At 37.3% G+C, this 12,889-nt stretch overlaps 2 protein-coding genes and 1 pseudogene across 2 annotated transcripts; all 3 read right to left on the bottom strand.

Moving 5' to 3' along the window:
* Positions 1–1,853: 1,853 nt before the first annotated feature.
* LOC18014619 (lipid transfer protein EARLI 1) lies at positions 1,854–2,612 on the bottom strand. Its single transcript, XM_006396689.2, has one exon. The coding sequence runs from the start codon at positions 2,553–2,555 to the stop codon at positions 2,097–2,099; it is 459 nt and encodes a 152-aa protein (XP_006396752.1). The 5' UTR covers positions 2,556–2,612; the 3' UTR covers positions 1,854–2,096.
* Positions 2,613–3,981: 1,369 nt separating this feature from the next.
* On the bottom strand, positions 3,982–9,172 carry LOC112085162 (annotated as a pseudogene).
* Positions 9,173–11,752: 2,580 nt separating this feature from the next.
* Positions 11,753–12,474, bottom strand: LOC18014618 (lipid transfer protein EARLI 1). Its single transcript, XM_006396688.2, has one exon. The coding sequence runs from the start codon at positions 12,415–12,417 to the stop codon at positions 11,947–11,949; it is 471 nt and encodes a 156-aa protein (XP_006396751.1). The 5' UTR covers positions 12,418–12,474; the 3' UTR covers positions 11,753–11,946.
* Between the last annotated feature and the right edge of the window lie 415 nt (positions 12,475–12,889).

The raw sequence follows: 12,889 nt of genomic DNA, 5'->3' as shown, positions 1-12,889 counted from the left end.
CCAGATGGGAGAAAAATAAGGAATCGACTTTTACCTAATTTTAGGAGGAGAAAGAGAATAAAAAGTCCACAGCCGTCTGTGTTTTATTAGGACGTTTTTCTACAGACTTTCTATGCTTTCTTTTTACAATTTCCTGAACCATAGAGTTTTTTTACTTGTAAGCTTTTGGGAGAAGAAATCTGCTACACTTTGAGAAGAATTCTGAACCCTATTATCTCTTCTGCGATTTTAATTCATGAATTCCTTTCCATCTGTTTCTGTGTTTCTTTTCTCCATGTCTGAGTAGATCTCTTAGCTAGATTAAAGCGTTCAAAAGATTTCATGAGTTAAAAAATTAGATGCAAATAGGGCTTGATATCTATTGTCTTCACCATTGTTAGACTTAATGCTTAGGTTGAACTGATCACTCAATCTACGATTTTAGGTTAATATATTCATCAAAAGTGTAATAGGTTGCTAGAATAAACATTGGTGAGCGATTTGTCCTTAGCCAACGACAGTTGAAGTTAAGGCAAATCGTGAACAGATCAAACCTGCTAGCTAATGCTTGTCTGCAATTTTCTAGGTTCAAACGACAGTTTAGGATTTAGGTTGTTAGACAAAGTTATCGAGATCACGACAGTGGATCGATAAGCTTCTCTGTTTGAGTTCGAGACTTGCGTTACACTTGTGCCCTGAATAGTCATCTGGTTCTTATCTCTGAAGTTCCTGCGAATTGCTTTGGTCTAGTGCTTCTTTTAATTTGAATTTAAATCGTTGCTTGCCATTCTGTTTACTTTTTAGTTTTCGCAACAAACCATCATTCGTCTTAGCTTTAATTCAATCCTCGCAAAGTCATAGAGTAACACTGGTCCTCTGGATTCCGAATCCTTTATATTACAACTATATCACTGTTCTATTGCAGTAGAAACTAGGAGTACATCCCGTATGAATCATTTCCCAATACGCTTGTAAATCTACTAAAGTTTAAAGCTTTCATACCCAAAAAAAAAAAAAAATCTACTAATGCTAAGCAGTTATTTTACACTTTTAACAATACAAGTTATAAATTTGTAAAATTTCTTAATTTAAACGCTAATATGGACCAGTAAAATTGGTGTTTAAAATTTTATGTGGATATTTTTTTGTAATTAATAAAAAATATTTTTTTATCTTCCATATTTTTTTGTATTAACAATACAATTTGTAAATTTGTTATATAAATAATTTCTAAATTTAACCTCAAATAATACGTAATTATGGAAATACAACATATATAATTTTTTATTCAATTTTAAACCATTAACTAAAATATTGAAATCAAATTATTTGAAATCCAACAATTTGAATATCTAAATATAAACTTCTTGAAATTGAAATATTGTTCTCTTGTTGGTAACCAGGTTTATGAAAGTAACTTCTCCAAACTCTGTTAATATTTCCTATAAAAATTTCAGGCAAAACTTAGAGATCCTAATTCAAATGGCTTTTGGGATGGAACCATATATGATTTGGTATCGGGTGTGAGGAGATGCATGGGCCTAGACCCAAAATCTCTTAGTTATTCAAAAAAAAATATTTCCCATCAAGTTTTAATTCTGATGATCAAAACCTTGGTATGTTTCGGAAAGTTTAAATCTATACTGACTCTTTGAGTTTGGCTAAATCGATTGAGAAGTAGGAAATACTAATAACGAGGTTATGGATTTGAATTATTGAAATAGTTTGAATATATATGAAAAACTGCATCTGCCAAGAGGACGCTCGAAAAAACGCAGTGGTCAGAGCACAATCCCATGAAACAACACAATATAGGAACGTTAAGGTTGATGCCGAGAACTTGGCCTAAAAGCACCTGAAATATTCCAATCCACTAATAGAAATGAATACTCTTTGAAATGACTGGAAATTCTTTCACCCAACTTTCTACAAGCAAACGTTACAACAAAAACATACATGCTTGGAAAAGCGTTTACGAAGAAGTGTAAATAACTCTTACTTAAACAATAAATTTAAACAACAACCATTTAACGTTGCATGCATACATGCATTTATTCAAAGTATAAGATTTTGGAAAGGAAATTTTGCGTGCGCATTTTATACATAGCAGATATCGTTCAAGCGCACTCGAAACCAGATGGAAGGTTCTTGTCACAAACGTTGAGAAGAACACTGAGAGATATAGGAACATTAAGGTTGATGCCGAGAACGTTAGCCCTAAGAGCAGTGCACAGACAAACCGCAGCCTCAAGATCAACCAAACCTTGTATGACCGAGCAGCATGGTTGAGGCGACGGTTGACCCAATTGAACGTTGAGTGAACGGCTTAAGACATTCGTACATACACCGAGCCTGAGGGCATCTATAGGACAGTTTCCAGATGAGCCAGGTGTGCTTGGAGTTGGGACCGAAGGACTTGGGACTGGCCTAGGGTTAGGACTTGGGACCGAATGACTTGGGACCGGCCTGGGCTTAGGACTTGGGCTGCAGCCACAATCAGTTGCACCGGTTAAGGTGAAAAAGAGGATGTTGAGGGCAAAGAAGAGGGCAAGAGAGGCTGTATTCTGTGAAAACATTGTCTTTCGAAGGCTAAGATCGGTGTCTTAAGGGTTATTAAAGGGCTTTTGAGGGAGAGAGGTGAAGATAAATGAGGACAGGGTGTTTGTATTTATAGGGTTTAGAGGGACTTGAGAGAGCGCCACAATTGTTCTAGTCAAATTAATTGTATATGCTTAGTAATAGAATCATATATTTTATATGCGTTAGTCAATCTTATATAATAAGTTAAAAACTACCTATACAAAATCCGATTACAGTGTACGACTTTTTTGGGTCGAAGAAATAAGTATTTCGAAATTATATGGGACGTCGTTTGAATAGAGTATAACGAAAAGAAAATGATTTATGTTTGCATTCATATTCGAAAACAGTGATTATGGCCTTATTGCACATTTATTCAAACTTCGAAAGTTTTGGATAGATTCTCAAAGTAAGAAAAATATTATTTATCGTTTTTTTCTGTGGTTCTAAATAAAACTAACTCCTGATGAGAAGAAAATTAAACTAGGTATGGATGTCAACTAAGCAAAGGCTGCAAAGCTTATATGATCCAGGTTTAGTCTAAGATATAGGCTTGAGCTTGTTACAAAAAAAACAAAAACAAAAAAAGAAAGATATAGGCTTGAGTTTGGTCCTGAACAGTTTAGGACTGCATGTACGAAAACATAAATAAATACAAAAAGTGAAACAAACAATAAATAATCTAAAAATTATGAACAAAAATGTATACTCTTTCTAAATATATATATATATATATATATATAACTAAAATGCAGTCAAAGAATTAAGTTTAGTTTCCGGCCCTGCAAAAAAACATACATAACTAAAATATTGTACTAGTATCAACTCCAAAAGGATCATTTAAGAGAAATGTAACAGCAACGTACTTAGATTTGAATCAATTCAAATTGTTACTGTTTCAGTCTTGCATAGGAGTTCTTATTTAGCTTATTGAGAAAAGTTTTTCGGCTTGATCCCCGAATCTATCAGGTGAAGTTAGCGTAAAAGCTCTTTTACTTGCATCCTTAGGATAGTTAGTAATAGTATGTTGTTGTATCTGTTGAATTTAGGGTGAATTGGCTAACTAGCAAAATGGAAAAGGGAAATTAAAGATCTAAAATATATGAAAAAGAAAAAAAAATCTTAGAAAATATTTTTCATTCATCAAAGCAACTATTTGTAACGTAATAGACATATGTATGTGTAAAAATAATCTGTCTTCGATATTTAAACTTGAGATTTTCCCACCTTTTTTTAGGGTGACCAGGTGCTACCCCAATTTTTTTTTTTTGAAAATGTTAAATTATACCCAAAAAAAAAATAACGTTTTTACAAAGACTTTTGCTTGAACTGTTTCTTTAGCTAATAAGAACCATTGAAACTAGTTACTCTAATTTCCTATGACTCTCATCGTGTGGAAAACCACTCGCGGAGACCGTCCTCTTATCTCAGATCTCCATTTCGCCGAATCGAATTGAGTTGGTTTCTTACACAGTTGTCGATCCTCTTCACTAGTCGCATCTCATCCGTAGGTGATTCGCCATGCCTTCGATTGTTTCGCTCCCGCCAAATCGTATGGATACAAGCTTGAAAAACATATCGAAACAGAAAGGTGGTTGTCTTGTGTTGCGTCCTCTGTATAAGCAGCTCAGCAATTGCTGTCCACTCTGCAGCAAACCTGTCTTTGAGAAGCCCTTCGCCAGCACTTCCCAGATTTTCTTCGTATACACGCATGCAAAAAATAGATGGTCCCTAGTCTCCAGTGGGTCTTTGCAGAACACACATGCCGAGTTCACATTCACATTCCAGCTCCTCATTCTATCCCCCGTTGCTAATCGATTTCGAAATGCCAACCATGTCAAAAACGAGTACTTAGGAGTTGCTTGAGAAAACCAGACCCCCTTGTACCAGTTTACCTTCTGCTTTGGGACTCTGATCTGGTGCCATGTATCTTTTGAGTTAAAGTTTGCTTTGAATTTTCCAGTGCGTGTACGCCATCGGACAATATCCTCTGCATTCAGTTCGCGAGTGCTATTGATGTGCTGCAATTCCTTTTCGATGTCAGCATATAATACACGCCGATGTCGTCTTCTACGTAGAGAACATTTTCCACCATAGCCTGTTGGGAGATACCCATGTCAATAAAACCTCTTTCGCCAGCTTTGTCAATAAGACGCCCTAGACCACACCACGGATCATACCAGAATGAAGTTGTTTTACCACTTCTCACTTCGACCTCATAGAGCTGTTTTGCTAGAGCTCTATACTTTAGGATCTTCTTCCACATCCAAGATCCTAGAGTAGATGTGCTCTTAACTGACCAAAAAGACCCACGCCGAACAATATACTGCTTAACCCAGTTCACCCATAATGAGTTTTTTGCTGACAAAATCCTCCATATGAGCTTGAGAACACTGACTTTATTGGCTTCCTCAAGGGATTTAATTCCCAACCCTCCTTCTTCAACTGGAACACAAATGTCCCTCCAAGCCACCTTTGCTTTCCTTGTGTTCAGAGATGGGCCAGACCACAAGAAAGCGGAACAGAGTTTGTCGATTTCATTCACACACGCTTTGGGGAGTCTAAATGCAGAAATCCAAAAATTAGTAATGCTGAAGATCACTGATTTGAGTAGCTGTAGTCTGCCTGCAAAGGACAATGCTTTGGCGGTCCAAGAATTAATTCTGTTACGAATATTTTCGACTAGTGGGAGATAGTCGGAAGAGCTCATCCTTCTTGTCAGAAGAGGCAATCCCAGATATCTTACTGGGAGCTCTCCATGGGCGAAAGAGAACTGGTTAAGAATAGCAATCAACTCATCTTCTGGTATACCAGCCGTGTACAGAGTGGACTTCTCAAGGCTAATTTTGAGACCTGAACGCCAAGCAAACTCATCAAAAACTTGAAGGATGTTTTCTATCGAGCTCTTCTTTCCGTCAACAAACACTAGAAGATCATCCGCAAAGTACAGGTGTGAAAGACCCAGCTCCCTACAGTTCGGATGGTATCCAATAAACCGATCCTCTGCAGCCTTATCTATTCTTCTAGAAAGCACATCCATGCAGATAACAAAGAGATAAGGGGAGAGTGAGCACCCTTGCCTCAAACCTCTTTCACTTCCAAAATAGCCAGCTAGTTCCCCATTTACTTGAACCAAAAATGAGGCTGTGGTGATGCATAATTGAATCCAATGAATGAATTCAGCAGGGATATCCAGTGCCTTTAACGTATTTAGCAAGAAAGACCACTGAACCGAGTCAAACGCCTTTGAGATATCGATCTTCATCGCACATCTTGGAGAAACAGAGGGTTTATGGTAATCTTTCACTACTTCCGTTGCAAGTAACACATTCTCCATTAACAATCGATTCCGAACAAATGCTGATTGGTTTGGCTGAATAAATTTTGGGAGGATCTCTTTGAGTCTATTCGCCAAAATCTTGGAGATTGCTTTATAGAGCACATTGCAACAAGCAATGGGCCTGTAGTCCTTCATCTCTGCCGCATCCTTCTTTTTTGGAATAAGAGCCAAGATGGTTGAGTTGACACCCTTTGGCAAGAACCCAAGTTGAAAGAAGGACTGAATCGCTGCAATCACATCATCACCAATAATTGGCCAAGTTTCCCTGAAAAACTCACTCGTAAATCCATCCGGCCCCGGAGATTTATTTGCCGGCATTGATAGGACGACCTTTTGAATCTCCTCCCTTGTCACCTCCTTTGTCAGAACCTTCTTGGTTTCCTCATCACACCTGAAATCGAGAAAACTCTGCAATTCCTCAATCGACCAAGGCTCAAAATCCACCGGTTTGGCAGCCAAAAATTCACTGAAATGCCTGACCGCTTCTGCTTTGATAGATTCCTGCGTAGAAGCAATCATACCATCTCCACATTTGATCTCCCTGATGCTATTTTTCATTTCCCTGATCTTTGCGGCGTTGTGGAAGGTTTTATTGTTTTTATCTCCTACTTTAAGCCAGTGAAGCTTGGCCCTCTGACTCAAGAAACGCTCCTCAATATCCGCTAGTTTCATCCAGTGTGCAAAGGCATTTGCTTCGTCCTCCACAGCTCCAGCAGACGGATGAAGCATTGTGATGCCCTGTAATTCGCAAAGCCGAGCAAAAGCATCTTTAGTTCTTTTTGTGATATCGGATACGAGGTTTTTCCCCATTCGACGCAGCCGAGGTTTCATCTGTTTGAGTTTCTTAGTAAGTCTGAACATCGCAGAAGTGGAGACAAATAATGGTGGAGCCACCTTCCATCCCTCTTCAATCTCTTTCAAGAAACTCGGGGTGCAGAGTAGTTGCAGCGACGAATTTGAATGGTTTTCGTGGCTTTCCCTCCTTTTCCTTAATGTAGAATCTACAGCGCAGGTGATCTGAGCACCCCCCTGGCTCAAAGACACTGTAGGATCTATCATAGGTGTTCATCCACTCTTTATTTACCAATACACGATCTAATTTCTTGCAAATCACCCCATATTTCCTCTTGTTGCACCATGTGAATTTCTGTCCTTGGTAAGTCAGATCAGTAAATTCACAATGTGTAACGAGTTCTTGAAAGTCTCTCATTCCAGGGGGAATAACAGGTGAGAGAGAATACAGCGAATGCTCCGATCCCTCCAGAATTTCATTGAAATCACCACACAGAAGCCAGGTTTTCCCTCGGAATAGAGGTGTGTCACAATGATGTCTAATGTCTTCCCAAAGCTTTCTTCGATCAGCCGCAAAGTTAGACGCATATACGAAAGATACAAAGAACTCCTCGGATCTACCTTCCAGCAGAATCGAGACTGTTATCAGCTGAGCTGATTTGAACCACGGTGTAATTCTCACGTTCCGTCTCCACATAATCCAAAGTCTCCCTAATCTGTGCTCTTCATAGTTTGACATAAAAGACCACCCCTGAAACATTTTTTCAAAAATTCTTTCTGCCCTTCCTTCTTTGATTTTTGTTTCTATCAGGCATCCAAAGTCAAAGTCACCTCTCTGCACCCACTCACGAACCACCCTATGTTTACTTTTTTTATTCAGACCACGAATGTTCCAGAAGAACCCCGACATTAATGGTGTTTGGAAGAGTTATGTGTATCACGAGTACCAGGATTTGACTCCTTAGTATTCGTACCAGTTGATTGGGATAAGAATCTATGGGTATTCTTAGATCCGCGTGGAAGAGACGGACGTAAGACTCTCCCTGTAGGTTTGTTCAAATCACCCTTGTTCCCCTGCTTTACCTCTGCTTTACTGACCACAGCATCCTCATTTCCCATACATGTTTCCTCTTCCCCTGTGTGTTCCGCAATAAGAGATTCCTCCACCTTAGTCTCATCACCTGTCAGTTCATCGAGTTCTCCCACATCATCAATCTGTCCACTTAAAATTGCAAATCTCGAATTGGAAAGAATGGACACTTTGCCAAACTTCAACTCTGGAGTTTTTGCAGGGCTTCTCATGGTTTTTATTGGAGTGGACCAACCTTGCTCATCGGATTGTTGGGTTTTTTGTTGAGTCATTTGTATGATTTCGTCAACGTTTTCCTTCGCCTTTACCCTATTTGTAGAGACAGGGCTGGAAGGAGCTACACTTTTTTGAGCCACCACAGGTGAATCCGACTTTTCTCTGTTTACCTCCGTGGTGAGCTTAACATTGAGATTGCAATCCTTTTCCAAATGACCCTACTTAGAGCATCCTCCACATCTAGGTGGGAGCCACGGAAAGATGAATTCCACCTCAGAATCTGGTCCCGAGTCTGATTTAAAGCAAAATCTCTTTGGTAGCTTCTTCGTTAAATCCACCTCTACAAAAATCTTAGCTTCATCCAGATTACGACAAGCCTCTGTATCCGGATGCAACTTCTTTGGTTTCCCAAGTGGGCTTGTTAAAGCACTTAACCCCTTCCAGGAGTACAGATGCGGGGGTACATGCTTAACAATGACCCACAAAGGAATCGAAGTCAATTCTGTTTGTTCCTTCTCTGCTATGGGGCTCTACTTGTTGACTATCATCGGAACGTCACACAAATTCCACATCCCCCTCCTCAGAATTCTTGCTCTTACATTCGCATCTTTAATACGAAATCGCATTGTGGTATCATCAACCACAATTACGTCAATTTTAAGAGTTTTGTCTCCTAAAGTCCAAATACGGTTTACAAGAGCGTGTATCTTCCCTACGAATGGCGCCTTCGAAAGGAATTTCCCGATAACAAAATCCTCCCACAAAGGTGGAGAGTCTTTAAAGACACTGTTCGGGATCACTGCTGTTGGCATCCCATCTATCTCCTCCACCTTCAGCTCATAGTGGATCATCTCTGTATCCTTTTGGACCACCGATGCCCATGATGCAGATTTCCCCACGGAGCTCAGTTTCTCCATCGTATTACTTTTTTGATGCTGATCATCGTTTCCCTTCGCTACTTCCAATCTGCTTGCACTGGATAGAATTTCCCCCTCCTCGATATTTGCTTCATCACGCGAACCCTGAGAATCCCCACAACGATCATTCTCGACAACCTTCTCAAGAGCCCCCGACTCCTGCAAATTTCCTTCCACACCTTCCACAGCCTGAACCACTGACTCATCCATCACAACCGCACCGAGCACCCTACCAGAATCCCCCATCTCCGACGCCATGGCCCCTGCGGCGGCCACCGGAAACCCTAACGTGAGAGTGAAGACTCAAACCCTAAATCGCCCTAAAAATCGCCACTTTCCTTAATTCTTTACTCTTCTTATGTTGCACTTGGTGCTACCCTAGTTAAATTACCAATACCGAATAATTACATCGGATCTTTTCACCGAAAAAAAAAACAAATTGGATCTCATATACATGACTAATTGCAACTCGCCAGAGAAAACGAACTCATGCATTGCCGCTATAAGATTAGGACTAACCAAGTTCTAAGATAATGTGAAAAACTTGAATGTATACCCAATTTCGTCCCGAGAGCTTTATCTAATTTAATATTAAAAATTTATACCCATTATGAATGTATATTAATATTAAAGAATATTTTATCGAATTGGAATTCACTAACTTAATATTAAAAAATTTATAGAAAAGGAATATTTTTTCCAATTCGAGTTTTCCCTTTGTTTTTCGTTTAAGTTTCATTCGAATTCAGAACATATCCAAAACACATCTTTAACACTGAAATAACACTTTAGCAAAAAAAAAAAAAAACTGCAATAACACAACTTAATCCATATGATTCATAGTATTTTACTACTTATCAACGTAAATACACATATATATATATATGTATATATATATAGTGTGTGTATAATTCTCAAAATAGGGGGTGGGGGCGCTATATATTGTTCTAAAGTATTCCAATACATTTTTTCTTTTTTTTCGTATAGTTAATATACATTGGAGTTCATATTTTTTTTAAGAAAAAACTATATTACCATATCAAATCTTCTTAATAAAAATTTGAATATGAACTGTCAATGGTTTGAGACGGTCGTCATGATCCTGACTAAGAAAATGTAAATAAAGTTAGAATGATTCCGCATATAACAAACAAACGAATCGGTATTATATATTGACAAAATGAAAACATGAAAACGATCATGCAATGTGAACGTACTCATTGTTAGACAATCTAGGTAACGCAAATCATTGATCTTTCTTCAACAAAGCTGGTTTAATCTTTCATAAAGTCAATAAAAACATTTGTCCTCAACGAAATATCAGATTTTTAAACGATGCTACAACCACAAAATAGTTAAAACCGATATTAAAGAAATATTATTTTCGAACTTCTCCAAACTAAACGAAGAGCAAGAAAATTTAACAAAGTGAAGTGGACAATTAATATATATATATATATATATATACGGAATATAATTATTAAAGACGGGATGAAATTTTGATTGGGCAGCTATTTAATACTTTTTTTTTAGTTTTTAGTACCTCAAACGAGTGGGTAAACTTCAATTTCACTTTGATTCTAGATATTTCAAATAGTTCTTTCCACCAAGGTGTTAACAATAGTTTTAAACAGCATATTCAGTTATGTCTGCTTCATATATATATATATATATACTAATAATATCCACATTTACATATTTATTAAAATATGTTTAGATCTAAGAAATATAAATTTACTTACTATAGATTAATTACAAAATTTAAGAATAATATTGCATATACTGAAATGTTGTTCTGCAAATTGTATTTTAAAATTAGATATTATAGATGCCATAATTAATTAAAATTTTAAAATGAGATAAGAAAGAAATTCTTAGGTCATATTTTCTGACATGTTAATCAATTTATTCCTAAGTAATATCAGACATTTTATTAAGCAAAATTTTGAATATATAATTTTTTTCATTCGATTTTCATTTTCAACTATTAAAACCGACAGATTATATATATAGTAGTGTTAACCATCTTTGACTCATTATTTGCGACTATATTTGCAAATAGCCCCAAATTCCCCAGTGTCCCCACATACGTCAACTCACATACAACCCGAACATTTTTACACCGCGAACATGAACTTACCGTTCGTAAGAATGTTCAAACCTAGTAATTAAAACAAGAAGAAGATTGACTCTTAACATTTTCGACCAAAAAAAAAAAAAAAGAAGAAGATTGACTATATTACATATAGCCTATAGTAATTTGTGTTTGTACGCCTTCATTGTGTCACCACATAGATTTAGATTCAGTGTAATGAATGTTGTTGAATTTTTTTCTTTGAGAAAAAAGCATATTCTTCCAAAATGCAATCATACGTGTTATACAAGGCATCGAATATTTAGGCCAAGAAATAAGGCTTCTCAGCCATAACCTCAATTGATTTTGGTACAAACTTTCTGTTAAGGCCTCATGACTCATGACCACACATATTTCAAACACTAGTAAAAATAACTGCATTTATGATCCGAATTTATCAATAACCGAACTGTTCATTCTCAGCATAACATAACTATGATGTTCTACTATACCACAATTTCGGAGAACATTCCAATCATTGAATTTTAATTATATACGATTTTAGGATGATTAATAATTACCCTTTTAGGATCTTTTTTTATTAACGAGTGATCAAGAGTTTTCCAGTAGAAATTAACTCCACAGATAGTATAAACACTCTATAACATGAATTATGTCAATCTGAACATTTCCAATGCCTAAGTATTTGAAAATGAGAAGTACGTTGGTCGCCAAAACTTTTCATTAAACGGGTTGAATAGAAATAGTCTACAAAAACATACAAGCACTAAAGATGGGAAACGTGTACAAAAAAAAAAAACAATAAAACTCTCACACTTATTATATCACTTACAACAAAATGCAAGATTCAATATTTAAATTCTAGCTTGCATGCATTTATTCAAACTGTAAATATGTTGAAGAGGAAACTGTGTGCGGCGTCGTGGGCATAGCTGATTCAAGTGCATTCGAAACCAGATGGAACCTTCTTGTTACACTTGTTGAGAAGAACGCTGAGAGATATAGGAACGTTAAGGTTGATTCCGAGAACGTTAGCCCTAAGAGCAGTGCAAAGACAAACTGCAGCCTCAAGGTCAACCAAACCTTGGACAACCGAGCAGCATCGTTGAGCTGATGGCTGACCCAATTGTATGTTGAGTAGGCCGCTTAGGACATTTCCACATACACCGAGCTTGAGGACATCTATAGGGCAGTTTCCGGACGAGCCAGGGGTGCTGGGAGGTGGGACCGGCCTAGGATTAGGACTTGGGACCGATGGAGTTGGGACATGTGTGGGTGGCTTAGGACTTGGGCTTGGCTTCAGCTTCGGTTTAGGACTACAGCCACAATCAGTTGCAGCAGTTAAGGTGAAAAGGAGGATGTTAAGAACAAAGAAAAGAGCAAGGGAGACTGAGTTCTTTGAAGCCATTCTCTTTTCAAATGATAAATTCAGTTCTATAAGGATTACTGAGTGTGTTTGAGAGAGTGAGATGAATGGAAATGAAGGGAAGGTGTGGTTATTTATAGGGTTTGTTACAAGGATTTGAAGAGGACCAACTTGTTTTAATATAATAATTTAATTATATATATATATATATATATATAGTTGTCAGTTGTCATTCTACAAAAAGATCTGACCTTATATACGCGTTTATCTACTACATATACAAAATCTAGCTCGTTTTTTCTCCTTTTTGTAGATACGTAGAACCTCGAAATGATTTGGAACGTTGAATTTTTTACATTTTATATAATGAAAAGAAAGTGTGTGATTTCTTCATTCACATTAGATAGTATATATTGTTGTCAAAGTGTTTTTTTTTTTTTTGCAACTGTTAATTTTTTTATACCTCCAAAATGGGATATCGGTTTACAAGGGCACCTGTGTCATACGGTGACCT

The sequence above is a fragment of the Eutrema salsugineum genome, unplaced genomic scaffold, assembly GCF_000478725.1.
Source record: "Eutrema salsugineum unplaced genomic scaffold, Eutsalg1_0 scaffold_3, whole genome shotgun sequence".
Classification (NCBI taxonomy): domain Eukaryota; kingdom Viridiplantae; phylum Streptophyta; class Magnoliopsida; order Brassicales; family Brassicaceae; genus Eutrema; species Eutrema salsugineum.
This window is presented reverse-complemented; position numbering and strand designations above follow the sequence as displayed.